The sequence below is a fragment of the Saccostrea cucullata genome, unplaced genomic scaffold (assembly GCF_032062105.1).
Source record: "Saccostrea cucullata isolate Sc308-1 unplaced genomic scaffold, CSIRO_AGI_Scuc_v1 ctg27, whole genome shotgun sequence".
NCBI classification, from domain to species: domain Eukaryota; kingdom Metazoa; phylum Mollusca; class Bivalvia; order Ostreida; family Ostreidae; genus Saccostrea; species Saccostrea cuccullata.
Window position 1 is genome coordinate 1,503,585 of NW_026920935.1, and position 25,591 is coordinate 1,529,175.

The window sequence follows — 25,591 nt, forward strand, 5'->3', positions numbered from 1 at the left end:
ACGCTTTATGAAATTATACATCAGAAAAACTACAAAAAAGGAATATATATTTCCGGATAATTTTTTTCGTTTAAAAACAAAATAAAATTAATTATAATTACACAATATTTATAGTTTTTAAAAGCAAACCATGTTTCATTAAACTCTTCATTAATAAAAGAAGTTACATGCGTTGAAATGCTTTTTATAGAACAGAATATTACGGTTAGCAAGACAAGACAGTTCCAAGCGTCTGTGAGATATAGATTTGTTGTAACCAAGTGTAACAAACGCATTCGCTGATACTGATATAGTAAGTATTTTCTAAAATCTTTAGCAAAATTACTTTACAGAAAATATCTAAATGGGTTGTAAGAATTAAAAGTTTAATATAATAATGTTAAAAAACCCTGAATGTTTCACTGTGGTGTTTTAGAGATTCCTCCCAGAAAATACGTCGGGGCACCTGTTTGTGTATATTTATTTCCTATATTGAATTGTTTTTGTGCAGACGCCCATTTATTTGGATTTAATATTGAGCAATTCTTGGCGAACACACTTAGAGTTATTTAATCAATGACTATATAATCTTAATATAGTGTATAACAAACAATAATACATATACTTGAAAGCATTTAAGGGACATAACTCTTCTACCTTTCCATCCAAAAAATTAAATTATATTTTATAAAGCATTAAATGTGGGATTTGATTGTTTTTAATTTAATCAATCAATCAATCTTTGATAAATAAAACAAAACACTCACATTTTGAAAGATAATTAATACAGACTGAATGGGTTATATGATAATAAACATAATCACGAGACTCTGATTATCATATGAGATTACAGTTATTTGCAGTCATGCCGAAGGGAGGCAAAAAAAGTGGAAAGAAGAAGGGGGGAAAGAAGAAGTCGAGCAAGCTAGCAAATATGACTGAAGAGGAGAGGATTGCATATGAAGAACAGAAAGCTCTGGCTGAGGAAGAACTTAGGAAAAAGAAGGAAAACATGTTGACCCAATTTCTGAAAGTAAGTAATAAATTTCATTTACAAGGGTAAAAACAGTAAAGTATGTTTATAATGAAATTGAAATTTTTTTTTTCCTTGGACATTATTCATGATTCTAGCTGCAGAACTGTAGCTCTCGGAAAAATTTATATTGACAGACCGCAGAGCACCCATTGAAAAAATTTATATTTATTGTGCACAAAAAACTGAGCTGTTTCTCGATTTATTTCTCCATATTTTTAAAGCTGTCATCTCAAAATATTACTAACCATGTGTTCCTAACATATTCTTTCACTGTCTCCACAACAAAACATTCCTTGTAATTGTTGTTAATAGCCCTCCTGGCCCTGATATTGAAATGATCGAAAATTTCGCCTATTGATATTGCCATTTTGGTTTGCAAGATAATTCCCTCAAACACGCTTGGTGCAGATGTCAACTAAGAGAGTACATGTATTTGATAGTCATTAGAGGATTAAGGAATTTTTTTAAATTAGTACTTTTTTGTGCGCAATAAATATACAGTTTTTTGATTGGGTAGCACTGTAGCTCTCTGGTTTGTAAATATATTTTTTTCGGAGAGCTACAGTTCTGCAGCTATCATGATTCTGCAAATTACATTGTTCAACTTTTTGGGAAATTATTTACACAACACTTGTGTATTTCACTCAAACCTTGGTATCATTTATTTCATTGAAAACATTTTTAATATTTTCCCTTGATAACCAGGATAAACTAACAAAGGAGGAAAGATCCACAAAGTTCAATATCAATAAGCTGAACCATCAATGGAGGAACATCATGAGAGAAAACAAGTCCAAAGAACTGAAAAAAGACCTGGAGATTCTCAGTCAGACATTTGAGAGAATCGTAGACAGGAAGGATGCCACCATTAAAGCTTTGGCTAAAGATTTACAGGAGGCTGATGAGCAGTATTCAATGTCACTGAGGGCCCATCTACAGAGTACAGATAACCTTATTGGTGTGTACATTACTTTTTTTTAAACATTAAATACAATTCAGTTTTTGTAAATTTGTTCTAATTTCTCTCTCCCCCCCATGCTTCTTTCTCAAGCTCGATACTTTTTTTCAATTTTCATTGCTTTTTTGTTTCATACAATTATGATTTGTTAGAAATAGGAACGTGCATCATTATGCACAATTAATAAAGAATTACCAAAATAAAACTACCAAAGTTTTTAAAAAATATTATACATTCATTCCTCCTGGCAGATCAACACAGAAGCCGTATAGAATTCCTGAGGACGCAGTACGAGGATGAGCTGGGTGTGATTACTGAGGAATTCGACACGGAGCGAGCCATCATGTTGGATCAACACAGTAGAGAGATGAATGAGATTTCAGACATTCTGTTTGCAATGGACCAGAATTTCCAGGAGAGAGAGAGGGACGCCAAGTCGGATTATCAGAGTCTGGTGGATGAAATCCGCAATAAAGTAAGTCTACCTACATCTGCAAATACCGTATAAGTAGAAATTTTAGCAAGGATTTTATTTTGGCATTATTAGCAAGGGTGTTGAGATCACTAAAATTGAATATCACTAAAAATTAGTTGCATTTTATTTGTAACTGTTTCTTTAAGTGAGCATTTTAAAATCGCTAAAATTACATCTCGCTAAAAATAAAACATCAATTTTTAAGAACAAATTGCTAAATTTGCGTCTCGCTAAAATTTCCACTTATACGGTAATCAATACATTACATGTATTTGATTTTAGGCTTAGTAAATATAAAGATTCAAAAGTTATTCTCAGGACCCTATATCTAGGGTGTTGAAATGTAAAGAAATTTGACACAGGTTGTAAGGTGGGAGTATGCGTTTGCAACTCCAGCTATATTGGGTATAGCATGCATGTATTATTAGTTAATAAATCTTCTTGTAGGATATGGAAGAAATGCATGGCTTGCGACATCAGCTGACTGAAAAATTCAACTTTTACTGGAATGCATTTGAACAAGCTCGTAAAAACTACCAGGAAAATAATGCAGAAAGAAAAGCAGCATTTGAAGAACTGAAGGCAAAGGATGATGTGTCCGCTCAGGAAATCGACTTCCAGATGAGGAAACTTCAACGCATTTCTGTAAGATTGTGATAAGTACAACTTTTAAATGTATTATTACTTTACACATTATCTTAGTTAAACTGTAAAATATTAATTTTTTTAATTGAAATTATGTGTTTGAAAACAATTGCAGGAAAATATTGCTCAACTGAAAGCCAAGATGGCAGCCAACGCAAAAGAAAACGAGCAAAGAAACCGATCAATTAAAGAGGTAAGTATAAAAAACTAACAAACAAAATAAAATAGTTTTTTAATTTACACAGTAATTATGTCATAATACTCTTAAAATATGAACTAGTAGGTGCAATTAGAATATTGAAAAGCGTGTCAAATCACCAGATTAAACTAACATTTTTTGGTTTTAAACCTTTTAATTTACATATATTCTATAACAATTGTAAAGGAAAGAGAGAGAATGCTGGCTCACCTCCAAGACCTGAAGGCTGAAATGAACAAACTGAGGGAGGGAGAACGAGCTAAACTGACCAAAATGACAATCGAGAGCAACGGAGCCATTAAAACCATCAAGTCTAAAACAGAAAAGGTAAGATTTCTGTTTTTGAACATTAATTCTTCATAGATTTAAAATACTCTAGATTTAAAATATTGTGCCAGTCAGTTTGTTCTTTCATATACAGTTTTTTTAAAAAAATCATTTGACTTGATGAAACATTTGAAAAAATATGTTATCTTTTTGAATATTTTGTATGATGTTTTTTTTAAGTTTACAACTTTGCTATGGTTCAGTCGACAATGACAACATAGGAAGTGATATGTAAGCTGTTATAGAAATACATATTTGTATATTTCACATGTCATGTGTTTAGTTCACAACTCACATGTGATAACACATGTACACATGCAGATAATACAGCCAGATGAATAACATTTTTATTCAGTCTGATTTTTACAATGTTTTGAAGTGTCATCTAAAAAAATATTTTGGAAACATGATCACATAATACCCACCATCTCATAAAACTAGTTTAACAAGATAAAAAATAAAATATTGCGTCTCCACTTCTCATTGCTAAACAACAATCATAATACATGTATACATATTACATACCACCTAATTTTGGTCTTCATTGAGAGACTTCCAATGTGGTAACATTTTTTTGTTAACAGTGTAATTTTTACAAAGGTTCCTTACACATAAGTAAGTATGTGTTCAGCATATGGAATGTTTGAGTCTTACGCTTGTGCTCAGAAGTTTGATTTTTGTTTATGTTAAATCTGCTGTTCATAATGCCAGAGGCTGGCTTTTTTAATATTTGGAAAAATTTAATTAATTTTTGGTTAATTAACAGACTCTCATATGCTGTGTTTTGTAAACTGTTTGTATTGTTTGTTGGGATATGTGTCAAGACTACTAATTACTACATGTATTCGCACAATTTACACTGAATTTGTTATGCCATAAGGAGAGGAGTTATCTCCCATTGCATATGCACAAGTTCTTCATAAAAGAATTAAATATAAGCATTTTATGAATCCACTTCATCAGTAAAATAAATGATTAATCATGAAGTTCAAGAAATTCATATTCAAAATGAAATTAGAATTCATTAGATATGTAAGGTTTGTCTGACCCTGGCTATATGATACAGGTTAAGAACGTGATCACCATGACGGAGATGTGTAGACGGTTAGAGACCGAGGAGGAGAAAGTCCTGCCATTTTACGCTTCGTCGCTCACTCAGGAAGAGAAGGAGGATGTAGAGGCGGCCATACAGGAGCCTCCCTATGAAAAACTGGCACTGGTAGGTACAGAATGAATGCTTTACACAGAAGAACTTAGCATATGTAAATTATTCACATATATATCCTCAACATGCTTTAAAAATTTTTTTTTAGAGATTTATATTGCATCAAAGATCAATGTTTGTGTTCAAGGACACCCTTAACTTGATATTTCTAAAATTTTATCTTTACTTAACTTTTATGTGAAATTAATTGATTAAGACTAAGTAAACCAAACATAATTAAAAACATGTAATACAAAGTCACCCACAAATAGACTATAAAACAAAATCATTTAACAGCAGATAAACAGAAAAACACAAAGGAAGAGGCATTGTCAATGTTATATCATATTTACCTTAAAATTTTACAAAAATAATTTTTTTTCAATTTACCCTTTGACATGTAAGTAAATAATGTTTCATTATCTTGTTCAGATAATGCATGACTTTACGTCTCTGGAGAACTTTTGGAAGCGTTACAATAAGGTGGCCCTGGATAAGCTAGCCCTAGACAAGGAGAAACAGACACTTGTACAGGAGAACACACAGCTGAGGAGCTTACTGAAACAGTATCTGGACGGAATCTCTGTCAACGAGGAAATACTGAGTCAAGTCAACCCACTCCTGGTGGTCAACAACAGAACCAACGTAAAGTAAGTATTGTGGCTCAGTCAATTGAAATTAATAGTAAATAAATACTGTAAATCACTTTTTAGTCAAAAGAACTTTATTTTCGCGTAATTATGTGAGACAATGAGCGCGCAAAAATTTCATTCTCACGTATAAAAGTATTCCTTATGATTATTAGCTCGCCTGAGCCGAAGACTCAAGTGAGCTTTTCTGATCACATTTTGTCCGTCATCCGTCTGTCTGTCCTTCTGTCCGTCTGTAAACTTTTCACATTTTGGACTTCTTCTCAAGAACCGCTGTGCCAATTTCAACCAAACTTGCCACAAAGTATCCTAAGATGAAGGGGATTCAAGTTTGTTCAAATAAGGGACCACGTCCTCATTCAAGGGGAGATGATTGGGAATTAATAAAAATTTGGTGGTATGTTTTAAAAATCTTCTTCTCAAGAAACACTGTGCCAGGAAAGCTGAAACTTTATGGGGAAACATCCTCAGGTAGTGTAGATTCAAGTTTATTCAAATCATGACCCCCAGGGTGGGGCGGGGCCACAATGGCCGACCAAAGTTTTACATAGAAATATATAGGAAAATTCTTTAAAAATCTTCTTCTCAAAAATAACAAAGCCATAATTGATCATATTTATATGAAAGCATCCTCAGGTAGTGTAGATTCAAGTTTGTTCAAATCATGACCCCCAGGGGTAGGGTGGGGCCACAATGGCCGACCAAAGTTTTACATAGGAATATATAGGAAAATTCTTTAAAAATCTTCTTCTCAAGAATAACAAAGCCATAATTGATCAAATTTATATGGAAGCATCCTCAGGTGGTTTAGATTCAAGTTTGTTCAAATCATGACCCCCGGTGGTAGGGCGGGGCCACAATGGCCGACCAAAGTTTTACATAGAAATATATAGGAAAATTCTTTAAAAATCTTCTTCTCAAGAATAACAAAGCCATAATTGATCATATTTATATGGAAGCATCCTCAGGTACTGTAGATTTCAGTTTGTTCAAATCATGACCCCCAGGGGTAGGGCAGGTCCACAATGGCTGACCGAAGTTTTACATAGGAATATATAGGAAAATTCTTTAAAAATCTTCTTCTCAAGAATAACAAAGCCATAATTGATCATATTTATATGGAAGCATCCTCAGGTACTGTAGATTTCAGTTTGTTCAAATCATGACCCCCAGGGGTAGGGCGGGTCCACAATGGCCGACCAAAGTTTTACATAGGAATATATAGGAAAATTCTTTAAAAATCTTCTTCTCAAGAATAAGAAAGCCATAATTGATCATATTTATATGGAAGCATCCTCAGGTAATGTAGATTCAATTTTCTTTAAATCATGACCCCCAGGGGTAGGGCGGGGCCACAATGGCCGACCAAAGTTTTACATAGGAATATATAGGAAAATTCTTTAAAAATCTTCTTCTCAAGAATAACAAAGCCATAATTGATCATATTTATATGGAAGCATCATCAGGTAGTGTAGATTCAAGTTTGTACAAATCATGACCCCCAGTGGTAGGGCAGGGCCACAATGGCCAATCAAAGTTTTACATAGACATATACAGGAAAATTCTTTAAAAATCATCTTATCAAGAATAGCAAAGCCATGATTGGTCATGGGACTACTTTTGGATTTAAATTATTCAATAATAAACCAATTTCTTCTTTTTTACTAGCCACAGTGCTCAGGTGAGGGATCGTGGCCGATGGGCCTCTTGTATAGAGGAATAACAACAATTCAAGAAAATTATGTCTCACTAATTGTAAACAAATACTGTCAATCACTTTTTATTCACAAGAACTTTATTTTCGCATAATTATGCGAGACAATGAGCTCGCAAAAATGTCATTCTAATTAGTCAATGACTATCTTGTTAAAATAAGGCGTCGTGAAAATTTAGTTATCTACAGTAATGCTGTGTAAATAAGGTGACTTTTACGATTGATTTTTTTTCTTTTTCAGTTTGAATGTTCCTGTTGGTGATCCCCGGGTCCGTCGACCGGTACCCCAGACTGTCGTGGAGGCAGCACACCACTCACATCATCTCAAACTCTCATGAAGTCATCAGTTATTGTGTACAGACTAATTGACTGGGCTTCACTCATTATAAAAATACAAAAATGATAGTGCAAAAGAGAGGAGGCTGACGAAATTTGTACTGCTTGCAGGACTTTTTGTAATACATGTTATCACTGAAATATTTTCTATAATTACAGATTATTAAAATCTCTTGTTTTATCTGCCTGCTTTTGGTTATGATGTTTTGTTACAACCAGTTGTTACAACCACAGATTGACAAAGATCCTAAAGATGATAACTGTAAACCAACTATTATTCAGAACATCTTCACCTCATGATACTTCAGTATCATGGAAATCATCAAGGACTAATAATGTTTGTGAGGCAACATTCTACATAAATATTGAAGTGTATTACTTAAAGTATTGGTTCATGACAAGAAATATTCATGAATGAAGGTAGCAAAACATGTGGATATTTTTGTTACATAAATAAAAGTTTGTTTACAGTATATGATTTAAGAATCCCCATCTCACTGATTGGCTGAGATCCAACTATATTAGAAAATGTTATATTCACCTGTAGATGACTTTTCAGGTGAACATTATACAATTATTGCTGTATTACTTGAAGTATCGAAGATGGCTAAATCATTGTATTGACTGAAAAAAACAGCAATAATTGTTTTATTATATGATTCACTGATAAAATGATACAGCTCATTACTTGTTAACTTGCATTTAAAAAAGTCCTAGCCCAATACAAGAGAGAAACAGAATTAAAATGTGAATAAACCTTACCAGTCGTATCAATTTGAAATGTTTTTTTATCAAATTTAGTTGCCATGAAAAAATAATACAATGTCAGTATTTTTATAGGATAGAATTTTAAAGGAAGGAGTATTATCAGGGAAAACTGACAGCCAAAAAGTAATAAAAACATGTTGTTCAGTAAAAGTGTTGGTGGGGGGGGGGGGTCCCTGCATCCTCTCTTACCACTCTCACCCTAAAATATATATTCGCTTATGTTTTACTTCACATGAAAAAAAAATTCACAGTCGTTTAAATAGCTTTCCAAAACAATTTGTATCAATTTGGAATTTCCCAATCTATTTTTAGATCAATGTGGAGGAAATAAATGTTATATTCACCTGTAGTATTTTTCTAACATAGTTGGATCTCAGCCTATCAGAGAGATGGAAATTATTCAATCATATAATAAAAGGATTTATTTTTTCTATATTGGACTAAAAACAGATTTAGAAATTCCAAATTGATACAAATAGTTCACAGGACTTCCACTCAGTTGAACATAACAATGTGGCATGTAGATTGAGTGGAGGAATTTCCTAAATATGTATGGGGATGGGGATGGAGGGGGCCTTCTCCCTCCTAGCATATCCCTACTGTGCAGACATTTTTGCTTTTCATGTAGTATAAAAATGTTAAAAGGTTAGTTGCACCCATATGATAAACTCTAACATCCCAACCCACCCACCCCATTAAATAAAAGTTTGTAGAATTCTCCACTTTTTTTGGGGGGGGGGGGGTTACTTTTTTCTCTTATAATGCCCCCTTCACCATTTTCAACATTGGTTAACATGCCTGAAATTTAATCATTTTTTTAACATTCTACCTAGAATAGATTTCTTAATTAAAAATCCAAAATGGTACATCTGGTTATATTAAGTTTAACCTAACTTCTCTCATTGAGTTTATGAAATCAGCAAATGTAAAACAAATGGCAAAAGTTGTTTAACAAAGTTTCTATCGTTTTCCTCATGGAGTCATATGATAGAATTATTTCTGTTTTTTTAGTCAATGCGATGGTTTTTTCATCTTCGAAGTACAATATTCACCTAGCCCTTCGGACTCGGTGAATATGGTATCCCTCAGGTGGCTAAATCATCGTATTGACCTCAAAACAGAAATGATTGTATGATTTTATGCTTCTGTGTAGAAAATTTCTCCTACTTCCTGGTCTTTCTTTCCTTAGGCTCAGAGTGGACATCGTAACTCTGGTTACACACAACAACCCATGTTCTGAATCGCCAAGTACAATACTCAGCTAAAGGAAGCATGTCATTATTATATATGTTTTTTTAAAAGTATTTTATTATAAAACAACCGCAAAAATCGCCAACAATTCATTATGGTATCTTTGTATAGTGAATATTTTTCAATTTTATAACATTTAGTTGTAAATGATCTTAATTACCATGCACTTTGACAGTCTCTTGGTAGAACTGACCTTGAATACCTTAGGACTATGCATTTGCTATACTTGCATTTATAATGTAATCATTATTAAAATTAAATGTTTCTTACATATGTTTATAAGAATTTCCCCTCCATTCATCACTATTTTATTAAACACAACGTTGTTTTACGTGGAAAAAAGTTACTATTTTCAAGTTTATATATAAAAATATGTAAAGTAATTGGTATGTTACAAAAAATAAATAAAAAAAATCAATGAAAACTTGAATCAACGGTCTTATGCTTATGTTTAGAATATGGCCCCAACTTCCTGATCATGTTCACCTCGGGCATCGAGCGGACACCCGGCTCTAGAGATCTAGTGAGGTGTCAATCATTTCAGTGTGGTGTGTACTTAACATTTAAAAAATCGTCAATATCGTTTGCATTTCATTTTTATATATGTTTTAACTATTTTATATGAAAACATGCAAACTGTGTTCTATGGATTATTTCTGTGCCTATTTATTAGTAAGTATTCATTTCGAATGATTAACTAGATTTACGCTTTTTGAATTTGTCTTTTGAATGATGAATATAAGTATACATGCATGTAGTATACGCCTTTATGCTTTGAATTCAGGCGGTTTGCATAGTGGTAACCTCACGGTACACACATGTATATTATGATGCAAACTCTTTCAGTGCATCATTTACCGATCTGTGTATGACCATGCTTTTGACTTTTTCCCCAGTGCTCACATTCTGCCACGCTTTGCCTTGCCCCGAACCTTTTGTTGGTCTACATGAAGGGTGCTACAATTTCCACAGCGAGCTGACCACTTACAATAGGTCGGTGGAGGTTTGTCGTGAGATGGGCTCCACCCTGGCGCAGATCGACTCGGCCGAGGAGGAGAGAGCTCTGACCCGGTATATGGAAGGTAACTACTAACTATATACATAGGTACATCATATAAAGTAATGGAAATTCTCAATATTTGTAGTATATGGTCTTATATGTGTATAAAGTAGAGAGAATAGAAAAGAGAATGTGCAGTGAAACAATTTTTTGAAAATGACAAAAGGTATACAGACTACAAAAATGCAGTACATTTCCAAATTGTATTAATGTTGATATTTGGGTCCCTTTGCCGTTTAATAATTCTTATTTGAGAATTAAAATAAGAAAAAAAGTCATATACCTATTTTAAAATAAAAATTAGAGAGCGAAACTTATACCGGTATATCATACAGGAAGATGTTTTTACTCCAAATCATAAGTCTAATCATGGTTTAAAATTTTTTTCAGACCGAGGCATGCCGAAGAAAAAACAGGTCTGTACGTCTTTTCAAAGTTGTATATCCGAGGAGGTATGTAAGGCACGCCAAATTCACAAAAATGAGCTAAACATAGTTTCACAGTTGATAAACTAGGTTTATCGACTGTAAACTATAGTTTACAAACCGTAAACTATATAGTTAACAATTGGCACGCCAAATTCACAAAAATGAGATAAAGTTTCACAATTGATAAACATCGACTGTAAACTATAGTTTACAAACCGTAAACTATTTAAACGGTATGTTAAACGTTAAGTATAGTTAACGATTCGTTAAGTATAGTTAACGATTCGTAAAGTATAGTTAACGATTCATTAAGTATACTTTTCATCTGTAAAACTATATTTAACGGTCGTTAACTATAGTTTACGAATGCTAATCTAAGTTTATCTGTCTGAATAAAGCGTTAACAATAGATTTTGTTGATAAACATAGATTCACGTTTGTAAACTATAGTTTACAATCGTAAACTATAGTTAAGAATTGTTAATCATAGTCTCACAAATTGTGAAACTATATTTATCAGACCGTTAACTATAGTTAACGGTTTGTAAACTATAGTTTACAAATCGTGAAACTGTAATTATCAGATAATCTATGTTTTGCAATCGCAAATGATTGTTTTCGGTGTTAAGTATAGTTTACGGTTGTGAAACATAGATTATCGCGTTAACTATGGTTTACAGATGTAAAATATAGATTGACGTTGTTAACTATAGTTAACAGTCAGTTTATCGACTGTGAAACTATGTTTAGCTCATTTTTGTGAATTTGGCGTGCCATAGGTATGGTCTTATTTTGTGTGTTCCTTTTTACTGTGCTTGACCAAAGGATGCGTCATAATTAAACTTTATGCACAGATGACCTAACGTTTCTCAGTAATGAAGCTATGAACTGTGACTAATTTTCAACTTTTCTGTCTTTTCTGACTTTGAATCTCTACAAGGGCCATTTGTAAGGCTATGACGTAACCACAAGTCATATCTATCTTACAAAGTTATAGACCGGACGCGTTTGCACGGACAGACAGATTGACAAGCAATTCTTATCCCCATAATAACTCTTTAAGCGGCGGGTATGTGTATTTTAAAAGTATTTTTATTAAATCTCCATAGAATCACAGCAAGAGAAGGAAAAAAATAAAAGCTGTGATGTCTCCTCAAGAGCTAGAAGAGGAACTGAAATATTATCATGAAACAAGTACGTAGCTACTACAATAATCTATTGAACGTAAATGAAAAATACAAAAAAAATGAATTTTATATTCTAACTTTGGAGTCAAGCTTTGCATATTGAAATAAAATACAGCACTTAGTAAAAAAAGGATAACAACGCCGTAGATCTTTGTTGACCCAAGTTCAATTTTATATATTTACTACAGAGGTCTGTCAATTAGACACCCAATTTAAATGTTAAAAATGATTTTAGACTGTAATTTAATAACTAATTTCACATTTTTGTCCTTACGGTTTTCCAAATACAGATCATTTACACTTACCTGCCCTTGATTGAACATTATGTATGTATGAGAGGCGGAGCTAACATATTGTAAGAATGGAACTAAAATTAGACTGGATGAATAACAATGACTTGTATTAAAAAAGACGAAATCTCTATTTTTCATCTTTCTATTTATTCTGTATGGCACAGATGCATTATATACAAAGATTTTAAAAGTATGAGTGCATCCATGTAAATAAAGAATATTGACTATTTAATGTTCGAGCACAGTGTCCTAGTTAGCACAAAACATGCTACCAATGTCACGTGACGGAATTTTGTATTCACAAAACTACCTGAGGAAAGATATCACGTGGTGAATTATAATATTCAACGTGTCACAGCCCTTGGTTACAACAGAGAGAGCGAGTGTAAGAAGAAGCAGTTTTTTCTCTTTTAAACCATGAGCGCATGTTTGTCTATTAATCTCCTTTTAACACAACATTACAAAAGCAAATATACAACTACTGTTCAAAGGAGAATAATAGACAAACATGCGCTGACTATGTATTAAGTCAGTAAACAAGAGGCCCATGGGCCACATTGTGAAACATAGATTTTCCCCTTGTAATACATAATGCATCCCCACCCTACCCCACTGATCATAATTTAGACATTTTGAAATCTACACTACCCCATGATCCTTCCATGTGCACATAAGTTTCAGCTTTTCTGGCCCATAGAAGCTTTTAAAGTTTTTCCTATATATTTCTATGTAAAACTTTGATTCCCAATTGTGGCCCCACCCTTCCCCAGGGGGTCATGATTTGAGCAATCTAGAATCTACACTATACCAAGATGCTTCCACATAAGTTTCAGCTTTTCTGGCCCAGTGGTTCTTGAGAAGAAGATTTTCAAAGATTTTTCCTATATATTTCTATGTAAAACTTTGAATTGTGGCGTGCCATGATGTGAACAATTTAGAATCTACACTATACCAGGATGCTTTCACATAAGTTTCAGCTTTTCTGGCCCAGTGGTTCTTGAGAAGAAGGTTTTCAAAGATTTTTCCTATATATTTCTATGTAAAACTTTGATTCCCCATTGTGGCCCCACCCTTCCCCCGGGGGTCATGATTTGAACAATTTAGAATCTACACTAACCTAGGATGCTTACACATAAGTTTCAGCTTTATTGGCCCAGTGGTTCTTGAGAAGAAGATTTTTTTAATGACCCAACCCTATTTTGTCTTTTCTTGATTATCCCCCCTTTCGAGGGAATATGTCCCTTGATTTTAACAATTTATATTTCCCTTCACCCAAGGATGCTTTGTATTAAGTTTGGTCGAAATTGGCCCAGTGGTTCTTGAGAAGAAGATTTTCAAAGATTTTTCCTATATATTTCTATATAAAACTTTTCATTGTCTTTCCCCCGTGGGTCATGATTTGAACAATTTGAATCTACACTACCTGAGGATGCTTTCACATAAATATGATCAATTATGGCTTTGTTACTCTTGACAAAAAGATTTTAAAAGAATTTTCCTATGTATTTCTATGTAAAACTTTGATACCCCATTGTGGCCCCGCCCTTCTCCCGGGGTTCATGATGTGAACAATTTAGAATCTACACTATACCAGGATGCTTCCACATAAGTTTCAGCTTTTCTGGCCCAGTGGTTCTTGAGAAGAAGATTTTCAAAGATTTTTCCTATATATTTCTATGTAAAACAATTCCCCATTGTCCCCATAATTTGAACAATTTAGAATCTACACTACCCCAGGATGCTTCCACATAAGTTTTAGCTTTACTGGCCCAGTGGTTCTTGAGAAGAAGATTTTTTAATGACCCAACCCTATTTTTGTGTATCTCCCCTTAAAAGTATTTTATATTAAATCTGTCCGTCTGTTACGCTTTGGGAATCATCCGCAACTCCTCTCATACCACTGAATGAAATTTGAAAACTTTCACAGAATCTTTATTACATATTGCCATCGTGCACCTCCTATTTTACTTTTTGATCCGACTCATATTTTGGGTTTTCCGGCCACAGCAAAACATGGACTTTGCCATCATACTATATCATGAAACACAGTACGTAGTTTTAACAATTTAAATTCCCCTTCACAAGGATGCTTTGTACCAAGTTTGGTTGAACGTAAATGACAAAAAAAAAAAATGAATTTTATATTACAGACATTGAAGAACTTTAGACAACAGATTTGTACATCGTAGTTACATACTTTTTGCATTGTAATTGTAAATAAAATACAGCAATTAAAAGAAAAATGTCTGTTTTGAAAGTTTATTTTGACGCAAATTTCGCAAATCCTTAAGTGCAGTCATCCTTTATACCTAATAAATTTTATCCCTAATTTTAAGTTTCCAATATCTGAAAACTTTTTTTGGATGAAATACTAAATAATATAAGTATGTATAAAGATAATAAACTATTTAATTTTTTTCCAGTTTGCAGACTAGGTGCGTTTGGTCTTGTTCAACCAAGCACGTTTAACATATTACCAGTTCTTAAGGTATTATATGAAATTCTATCTTTTTTTAAAAAAATTTTTGATGTGAACTCACTCGGATGAAGATGGAAAAAATATAAATGTATACCATATCTTTCGTAATAATTATTATAAAACACAGGTCCCTAAGGGTAAACAAGATCGAGCTCTTTTGACAGCACCCCCTGGAATTTCAATCCGAAACTCGTCGATTCCTAACGCGGGTTTTGGTGCGTGGACAGAGATGTTTATACCTAAGAAAACAATCCTTGGAAGCTATGAAGGAAAACTAGTCCCTATATCCGAAGTCAGAGATGCCTCTTACGGATGGATTGTAAGTTTTTTTTAGGCCATTTCAATGATTTATAACTTACGAATTCATTATTTAAACATCCAGAATAATATCATTACTATATTAAATACTCATTATTGTGCTTTTAATGTGTTGCTAAATTACTTTATTTACAAAACAAAAGAATAGTTATTATTTTTTATTATGTTTTGAAGATAAGGTTTTACAACAATCCGTTGGTATTCAAATTGGAATAAATTGCGACCCGTTATTGGCAGACATATTCTCATTCCTATGAAGCAGAATATAATTATTCAAAAACTTTTACCTAAGAAAATAAAACCATTTGCTATGGCCTTCAACTTGTTATTTAGATTTTGTATATCCAGAAGTAGTATCAATTAACAATAGTTGTCTCCATTCATATGTTGATTCATAATATTCCAAGGAACTTGAAATAAAAGACACCATAGAGTCTGATACACCTGTTGCATATCTGGATATTTTACTAGAAAAAGACATCATTGGAAATCTTACAACAAAACATTACGATAAACATGATGAACGTGATAACTTCTAACTTTTCATCACCAACCTTCCTTGCTTTGTATACCCTTATCATTTGCATTGAAACTTGTGTCTTCCAGTTGATTCTATTCGCAAAACCATGCTCTTAACCAACAAGTTGATGAAACAAAGTTATCAACAGTCTCGTTTGAAGTCATTATTTCTCAAAACTTAGTTCTATGGTCGATAAAACGACTATAGTCATCAATACAATCTATTATTAGGTCAAAGGCGATACTACATGTATATTTGAGGTTATTATTTACATACTGAAATTTCCAGTGTACCCCCGTTTGCTGAAAGCTGAGCTAAATCGCACATTTTTCAATCAAACAGATTATTCAAGGATCATTAACAGTGGAAAAGAAAGAGAGAAAAAAGTGAAGTACTTTGAGGATTTTTGGTCATATATTATGTAATTTAGCAAAACTTTTCCTATTTCTTTCAGAAAAACATAGGTAAGAATGTGTACATGGTGGACGGTATAAATCCTACCCAGAGTAATTGGCTCCGATACGTTAACAGCCCAAGGACAGATGCCGAGGAGAATGTTTTACCCGTGGTTTGCAAAGAGAATGTGTATTATGTAGTTCCCAGAGATATTGCTCCCAAAACAGAATTAATGATTACCTATGGCAGCAATTATGATGAACTACTGGGTACAGTTAGAAACCACCCAGGTAATAACAAAAACTTTGAAAGGAAACGAAGTCAGTTTTTTTTAGATTAATTAAGTATTTATAATATTTAAAGAAAACCCCTTTTTCTGAATTATAAACTCATGCTGCAACCTTTCATACATGTAGCTTGAAGTATAATGATATGAAATTAGAGGATTAAAACGAATTATCTCCAAAACTGACATGAAAATACTTAAAATTTACAAAAATATTTTCCCCTTCGTATATTAAGTTTATTCAATTAAAAAATATTTTTTCTCTTCAGATCTAGAAATTCCACAAAGATCTTGGCAAATACGTGTAAACTCTGTTCACATTGGACAGAATTCCAGTTTGACGCATGGCGACGGCTCTCCAGTCCTCTACACTAACTTCCGGCTACATCTGAAGCCCTCGAAACCAAAACCCATCAAATTACTATTGTCTTTTTACGAAGGAAAATGGTCGTGGGCAAAAGAGGAGAACTATTCATTTTATTCTGATTTAAGGAACAATTATTTACATTACCCTTTTATTTGTGAGAAGAGTGGTAATAGTGTTTGAAGTACATGTATAAAGTGCAAAGACGGAAGCTCTAAATATAATTATGATCAAGGTACCAAAAACACGGGTAGCAGCTTTTCTGATACTTAATTTACGTCAAATAGTCCTACTGTACGTATACTTATGACAAAGTATTCATTAAATCATATGCTATCACTAGTAGAAAAAGCGATTATCATTCGTTAAACTTCTTCTCACTGAGCTTAACTACCGGGTATGTGATATTTTTTTTTGTTAGGCTTTCTATTACTAATAATAAGCGTTTATAACAAGAAAAAAAATAACAATATCCAATTGACATATTCACATGTAGTTCTGATCCATGGATGCATTTGGTCAGTAGTATATATAGGCCAATTTGAGAGTCCATCCCACGGGCACTTGTTTCGTATACGGGGTACCCCCTACTTATTTTTACCACAAGGTACCTAACTCATTTTCAGGCACCCTAACTTCAAACTCGTATTTGTTAATATATCAATCATTAACCTACTTTAAAATGACATCGTTCGCTTCAAAAGACTTTTTTCTTGTCAATTAAATCGATTCCTCCTCCTTATTGGCTGTTAACGGTCCTGGGGCTCGTTTTACAAACGAACTTACGACTAAGACCAAAAAGTTAAGATGTTTGTAAAATTTTGCAATATTAACCATTCTCTTTGAAATTGTTTCTGTAAAAATATCTAACCACATTCCATTAAAAAAGTTTAAAATAATTTTCGATATAAAGTTAATTAAAAAAGTTATATGATACAAGTCCAGTTCCTTGACGTAAATTATAATTGATACAACCATAGATCATTTGAACGAGCTGAATAGAGCAAATTTTTAAGCTAAATCACAAAATTTACAAATGCTCTTTTCCATTTTTAATTATTTTTCCCCTTTCTCTCAAAATTTTGAGACAGTCCCTTAAAACAAGGGCAATTGATTTTCTTTTATTCGTCAACTCGTGAATAGTTTGTGCGGTTATCATATACTTCCGTATGAATAAATATGTGTTCATAATATCAAGTAAGATCATTTCAATAAAGATATTTATATTATCGCTTTGAAAATATTTCTGGTTTCGCTTCTGCGTTTAAAGTAATTTAGAAAGACTCGATCCTCATGGTCTGGTGACGTCAAAAGATATGACTAGGAAATATCAGGAATGAAATCAATTTCATGTGACAAGTCTTGGAATTTATTATAAACAAATTGCATGAGTGGAAGTTTGAATAATTACCGAGAACTGTGGAGCTTCACGTATTCTAAAACAGAGACTTTTTTTTTTATTGAGCTACCTCTTTGGTAAGTTATCTGCAAATTGACGCTTAAGAATGTTTTGAAAAAGAGTGGTATATGCTGAATGTTAATTGCTATAAAACTTGACTGACGGAATTTTCATCACGAGCCTTTTGACTTATCAAAGCTTACCAGAAGATGGGATTAAACACTCTACTTCAGTAACACGCTCACATGTGAAACTTGATCAAGACAAAAATGTTTATTTTATATTCTTACCTCTTAACTAAGACATACTCATTTTAATTCATTCACGATTAAACAAAAAAGAAGTCTCGAAAACTAAGCAACTTTTTAGGATCAAAGCAAGGGATTGTGTCAAAAAGACTTGAGTAGCCTCAAGCGGAAGTGTTCGACAAAACATTACCTGTAGAATAAAGCATTATTATTTTTATCTCCACAACAGTCAGACAAATAAATGAAAGGGACCCCAAGAAAAGCATTGACTTCACCAAAAAATTAACATTTTTTACATTCGTTGCATGTCCTTCTCCTAGCTGTGTTAAGCATATATCTGGGGAAAAAAATAAATGATTAAGGATATCCGATCCTCAGCCAGGAAGGATAACTCCAAAAATTGATATTTAATTTGAAATGCATCAAAATAAAGCTTGAAAATGAAATTTTTTCATGCAACAATTTTCATTTTATTCATCTTTATAAGATTCAAGGTTTTTGGAAGTCTTAGAAAAGGTCTTATAAAAGTTGACATTTGTACCCTATAAAATGGAAAAAATTAATATTAGAGAAATAAGATTTTCTTTTATCCAGCCTTAGATACCAATGCTTATTTAGAATGTTATAAAAATAGTAAGTGATTTGTGGTGTCTTGCAATGATAGCAAAAGCCTTTTACACTATGTATTATAGAATGCATGACGGAAATAGAAGACAAAAAATACCAAATAATTATAAAAATCATGACAGTTTCTCTGAATGCCTGGATACCTATCGTTTTTTAACCTAAAAAATATTTGTTGATCAATTTGCAATTAGAAAATGCATTGCTGATATATTCCAATTTGCTCTTACTGCTAAAATGTTGGAAATTTGACAATTTTCCCTATAATATATTATATGATTAACTTTAATCTGTAACTTTAAAGTAACACTGTGGATAAATTTGCATAACTTTGTGGATTCAGAGATACTTTTGTGAGTATTTTTGATTTCTTAACTGCTAATTTTATAAACCTGAGGATCGGACTACCTTAAGATATTTAATTTTACTGAGAAATATATTGAATGTTTATCAAAAGTACCTGTCTCCAGAATGGTCGGAATTGGTCCAAATGGTGAAAATATCTCGAAAATGAAGAATTCATGTATTTTTGGAAGTTGCCTAACTGAGAGAGAGAGAGAGAGAGAGAGAGAGAGAGAGAGAGTAATAACAGATGTTTATTGTTGGAATCATTAAATTAAATGCAGGAAACACTTTTTATGGTCTCTTTAAGTGCTGAGAGAGAGAGAGAGAGAGAGAGAGATTACATGTACACGCATATGAAGTACATGAACGCACTGAATTTATTTAATTAAATAGGGAAATTTTCATTTTCCTTTTAAGAATTTAAACACACAACATTTGTTGGCTTTTTCATACTCCACTGAATATTGTGTACATACAAGTCTAGAATTGGAGAATTTAATGGAAAACCTGGTCATTTCTCAATAAGTAATGCTGTAAACACAACACAGAAAATGCCAAATTATCTTCATCATTGTGTAATATTGTACACATACATATACTAGCGGAATTTACCTTAAAAAGCAAAAGACAAAGTAAGTTTATGTTCTTTCAGCTATACGTGATATCGAATCAAATCTGAGAATTTTTTAAAAATATATGATTTGAAGAAAAATGAAATGAAATGTAATTTACCATGAAAAGTTATTTCTAATGAGAAGCTATAGTGTACGTGAGAAATAGGACTGTAGTCTAGGACTATATCCCGGATTATCTTGTAACAAAATATCGGCAGACATGTAGCTCACTGGTCTGGAAAAAATTGGGATGAATGACCAGAGGGCTAGTGTCACTGAAAAAAAAGTAATTTTATTGCACACAGAAAGTTGCGCTTATTTTTAGGTTAATGGTTTTTAAAATTCTTACCTTAACTGTACAAAGGTCGATTTAAATATATTCCATTGACCACTATTAACTATACCCTAATATTTTATATGTGCACGAAGTCTGTTGGACCGAATTATCCTGCCGTCCAAAATGGCAGTGTACATAAACAAAAATTTCGATGACTTCCAATTCAAGCCAAGGATGGCTATTTACAAGGGTTAAAAGGAATTTTTTGTTGTGAAAATAGTATAAGAATATGTTAGGAACACACGGTTGGTTATATTCTGAGATGGCAGTTTGAAAAACACGGAAAAATAAATCAAGAATCGGCGCACTTTTTTGTGCGCAATAAATACATGTATACGCTTTTTTCAATGGGTGACACTGTAGTTCTCCGGTCTGTCGATGTTTTATTATCGAAGAGCTACAGTTCTGCAGCTAGTAACAAAATCATGTTGTTGTTTGTACTATGTAAACTGCACATACGTTTAATTAAAAAATGTTGATCAGGATTTTCGGACAAATTCTATCATCAAATCAATCTCGTCTAAACAAATAATATCATATTGTCAAAGGAATGTATTTCCATTTTGCCTCTTTGACTAAAACCTTTCAGCCTTTCATAGTCAAAAAAAAAATCAAACCTGCTACAGAATATTGTAATTGACAAAGGTTGCTGGGATATCGAAACAAATCGGAAATAATTATCTAATCGAAAACTGTTCACAATGTAATGATTATACCCTTTTGTTTTAAGAAATTTTCATCACCTACATGTAGGTTGACCAAAAGTTGTTGCATTCTTCATAAAACGCGCTCATTTCCTCTTAAATATGTGAAGAATTATTAATTTACAAATTACATATAAGGATATAATATGAAGAATTACACTATCGATTGATCTACCGATAGATACATATATAGATTTTGCAACACTTGAATCTACTACATCAATTCATTTTAACATTTATTCCTAGATCATCTTAATATGTATTTCTTATTATTAGGCTACTCACCGGGTAACTGTTGGAATTCCGATGGACACAAATTGTGCTTCTTTAATAGCCAGTTTTTAAAATGAAGTCTGAAAAACTTAGCTAAGATTTTTCAATTTGATTGGTTATCAATAAAATTATTTTGTTTAAAAATCACTGATTGTACACACAAGTACTCTAAAACTGATGATAAAAGGACACTGGAATTCCTTATTGACAACATCTTTATAGCCTTCAGAGATCAAATCTTTTAACAAACTGTTGGAATTCCAATGGACACAAATCGGGCTTCTTTAATAGCCAAAAATAAACACGGGAAGAATAAAACACTTGTCAAGGCCTTTCAGCTATATTGTTGTTTTATCAAATAAAAATAGTTATTTCCATTCGTGCGTCGATTCAATATATCCGAATGAGCATGAAATGAAAGACACTATTGAGTCTGCAACATTTATTTTTTTTATTTGGATATCTTCTGACTAAAGACCAAATGGTCCATTTAACAACAAATTGTATGACGAACAAGATGACTTCGGATCAGCCTTTTCCTAGTCACCTTTCTTTATTTACGGAGTAATATGGTTCCTACGTAAGTCTCTTATTACCGTCTTCCTTGGAAGACGGTATTGTATAGTTGAAGTTTTTTACAGTCTTCGGACTATGCACTTCCTCTCTTTTGTGATTGGTAGAAATTGCATGATGAGAAAATTTTCAATTATTTCATTGGATGAAATGCTGTTCAAGGCAAGGGAGATAACTTTCTGATGATCTATTTTTCGTAACTTAACAATTTTGCAACATTTCCAATCTTAAAAAAATGACAAAACGAACAACAAAATCAGCAGTAATTATTTCTTAATAACATGATATTTTTTATAGCAATAAATAAAAAGGTCTCTTTAATTTCATTATAAATAAAATTTGATAGTTATTGCTTGCAGGCTTTACAATTTGTTATTATTCTTTTCCCCTTTCTTGTTTGAAGAGTGAATGGGAATCAGCCGAGGTTTGCCGAAAGCTCTCGGCCAGTCAAAGTTTACGGAGATGACCGAGCGACAACCATGGTAGGGCTAATGCCCGTAAAAAGCTAATTTAGAAATACAAAATCAAGAAATTCAAAAGAATTATACGGCCTGTTAAGTGTAAATCTGTTTACTGTTTAAAATTGTTACTAAAGACGGTTAGCTTTTTTGAAAAGCTCTACTTGTTCGATAATCTAGAATCGATTAGTTTATAAACAGAGACAGCCATTCACTGATTTTTCAACAACCTCGTTTATAGTCATCATTTTGTTAATTCTACGTTCGTTCTTATGACCTTTTTTAATGAACTTATTATCAAACATAGCCTATTATTGGGTAGTATTTTGTCTGACATGTTTCATACCGGTTGTTAGGCCTTTGCTCTTAGCCCATACTACTTTACTACAAAGCGTTTCTATGGGCAGCGGAAATGGGCAAAAATTACAATAATAAGAAAACAAACAATTATTTTAATTTCAATGACCATAAAAACTTAACAAATGATATACAATGCATAATCAACAGACCTTTTCGCAGAACAAGTATACATTAAAGCATAACCAACGAACAAGAACGGAACAAACATATATGAATGCAAAACCAACGATCATCTTTGCAGTACAAACGTACATAAAAACACGACAAACGAAAAAAACTTAACCAACGTGCACGCGGTAAATCTAGTCTTCCCGACTCCTGGCTCCAGACGGTCTCGGATTTTTTTTTAAAATTTCTTTTTTGTCGGTGCATGAAAACTCTTCAAACTTCTCAGGCACATTTTCTTTTTAAATGAATTCAATAATATGTAAAAACTTAAACAAATTTGCGTATTTATTACTGAATCAGCAGTACCACCTTTCAAAAAGCGGTAAATGTAGTACTCCGTCATAAATATGAAAACCAAAAACGGATATCGATACAGAGAGACGTAGTGTCGTAGATAGTAAAGGTGCATGGACACAGATTTGAAGTTAATATTTTCTGTATAATATTACGACTTATATATTTTAATAGCATTTCACACAAAAAATATATTAAAAATCTTATTTCATCTAAAAGTTATTAAAACTTCAAATTTTTAGACGGGTTTGATTGACACATCCTTGCACTCTCACAAATTTTAATTTTATTCTTAATACTTAGGAAAAGTGGCAATCTCGTTTCAATAACTTTAAGACGAAGTAAAATTAACTTCAAATCTGTGTCCATGTATCTTTAAAGATATTAAAGGTATTGATATTGAGAAGATATTTCTTCTCAAAAAGATTGAATTAGTATTTCAGTGAAAATTGGTGGTGTTAATAAAAAAAAGAACAATTAAATTCTATAAAAATTCATAACATCAAAATGATTTGATTTCAAAAAAGATTTTTATCAAAATCTTCATAAAAATAGCTAAATCTAACATTGTACTTATGGTAAAATAATGCAAAATGAAAGTACTGCATTGTTATACATTCACGTAGCATCGTTTTGAAAGGAGGGGGTAACCAGAAAAAAAATTCAATCTAGCAGAAAAAAGATTTTAAAAACTTAACAAGCAAAAGCAAAAAGGAAATTAAAATGATATAGCCCAAACTCGAAAATCTCGTATGTGTGTGTGTGTGTGTGTGAGAGGGTGTGTGAGGGTGTGTGTGTGTGTGTGAGAGGGTGTGTGTGTGTGTGTGGGTGGGGGGGGGGTAGGTTCAACTTCTTTCAGTACCAATTTTTTCCCTAATATACATGTACTATACATAACCCTTTTTTGACCTTACTCTCAAAATTGGGAATTGTTGCTACGTACCTGTCATATGATATGCCACTGTAATGTAAAGTTATCATAATAGATTTTTGTAATATTTAAAGATTTGGGGAAAACCAACTTATGTAACAACAACGAAAAAATGACGAAACGGCCTTCAGGAGAATGAGATATTTTTTTTAAAAACATTTTATGCAAATTCTTTTCTTTCATTTTAAATTTTTAAGATAAATGAACCCCCCAAAAAAGGAAAAAATTAAAGGGGGATCCGAGGTAGAACCACGTCCATGTTGAATAGCCTTGGAACATAAACATAATGTGGCAAAGAGTTTTATACAATTCTATACGTGGGGAATTTCTGTGCATACAAATTATCTAGCATGTAAATGAGGGTTTTCATTTATTAAAAAAATATAAACTGTACCTCACTTTGTTGTTTTTAATCGCGAGCCGGGAGTACGCAAATTTGTTAAAGTTTTTATATATTAATGAATTTTTTTAAACCTAGAAATTTGCCTGAGATGTGTGAAGACTTTCTGTGCGCCGACACTAAAAAAGAAATCGACCGTCGAGAGCCGGGAGTAGATTTACCGCGTGCACGTTGGTTAAGTTATTTTCGTTTGTCGTGTTTTTATGTACGTTTGTACTGCAAAGATGATCGTTGGTTTTGCATTCGTGTATGTTTGTTACGTACTTGTTCGTTGGTTATGCTTTAATGTATATTTGTTCTGCGAAAAGGTCTGTTGATTATGCATTGTATATCATTTGTTAAGTTTTTATGGTCATTGAAATTAAAATAATTGTTTGTTTTCTTATATTATTATTGTAATTTTTGCCCTTTCCGCTGCCCATACGTTCCGTCTACCTGATCAATAGATGACTCATGGCGGGTTTGAGCGGTAAATTGGGGGTGCTCTCTCCCCTTAGGCAACTGATCCCACCTCTGAATTCTTGGCCGTCCGTATTTATAGATTTTTTGAGACCAATCACTTTTCGTTTTCTTGACTTTTTCCATTGGTCATATATATTTTTGGACTTTTATTTTATTTCAAAATTATTTCGCATAATGGGGGAAATACTGAACTGGTATAGGCCCATTTTATTTTCATCATAGGATATCTCACTCAGCATACAGAGATTTGACCCATTGTCGTGTACGAACAATTCGGATAAAACCCCTCTTTTTATACACTGACTTGGCACCTGACTCTATCGCTATAAAATCTGCTGGCAGTCTCCGCTGCCACAGTATTCTGATTATACCGTCATTACTATCACTTTATAGACTTTCTATAAGATGTGAAAATCACCGCCAACGATTTCACGAGAATTTACCTGTAATACAGAGGTAAGAGCGAGAGTATTGTAATTTTTTTAGCTTCTGTTGTATTAAGCATAAACTGAATCAAAGATTACCTGG

General features: G+C 32.8%; 3 protein-coding genes across 3 annotated transcripts in view; all 3 read left to right on the plus strand.

Annotated features, from left to right (window-relative positions):
• Positions 1-242: 242 nt before the first annotated feature.
• Positions 243-7,706, plus strand: LOC134258708 (dynein regulatory complex subunit 2-like). Its single transcript, XM_062741248.1, has 10 exons — positions 243-292; positions 833-1,012; positions 1,721-1,973; positions 2,225-2,448; positions 2,896-3,093; positions 3,209-3,286; positions 3,479-3,619; positions 4,686-4,838; positions 5,256-5,473; positions 7,429-7,706. Exons 2-10 carry the CDS (start codon positions 845-847, stop codon positions 7,523-7,525), a joined length of 1,530 nt encoding a protein of 509 aa, XP_062597232.1. The 5' UTR covers positions 243-292; positions 833-844; the 3' UTR covers positions 7,526-7,706.
• Positions 7,707-10,557: 2,851 nt separating this feature from the next.
• On the plus strand, positions 10,558-17,071 carry LOC134258789 (histone-lysine N-methyltransferase PRDM16-like). Its single transcript, XM_062741380.1, has 7 exons — positions 10,558-10,624; positions 10,993-11,054; positions 12,140-12,224; positions 14,934-14,998; positions 15,117-15,308; positions 16,282-16,513; positions 16,779-17,071. Exons 1-7 carry the CDS (start codon positions 10,558-10,560, stop codon positions 17,054-17,056), a joined length of 981 nt encoding a protein of 326 aa, XP_062597364.1. The 3' UTR covers positions 17,057-17,071.
• Positions 17,072-18,098: 1,027 nt separating this feature from the next.
• The window catches only part of LOC134258763 (cyclic nucleotide-gated cation channel alpha-3-like), a 49,680-nt gene continuing 42,187 nt past the window's right edge, over positions 18,099-25,591 (plus strand). Inside the window, exon 1 of the mRNA XM_062741344.1 lies at positions 18,099-18,349. The gene's annotated coding sequence lies outside the window, so the exon portion shown is untranslated. The remainder of the gene's footprint in view (positions 18,350-25,591) is intronic.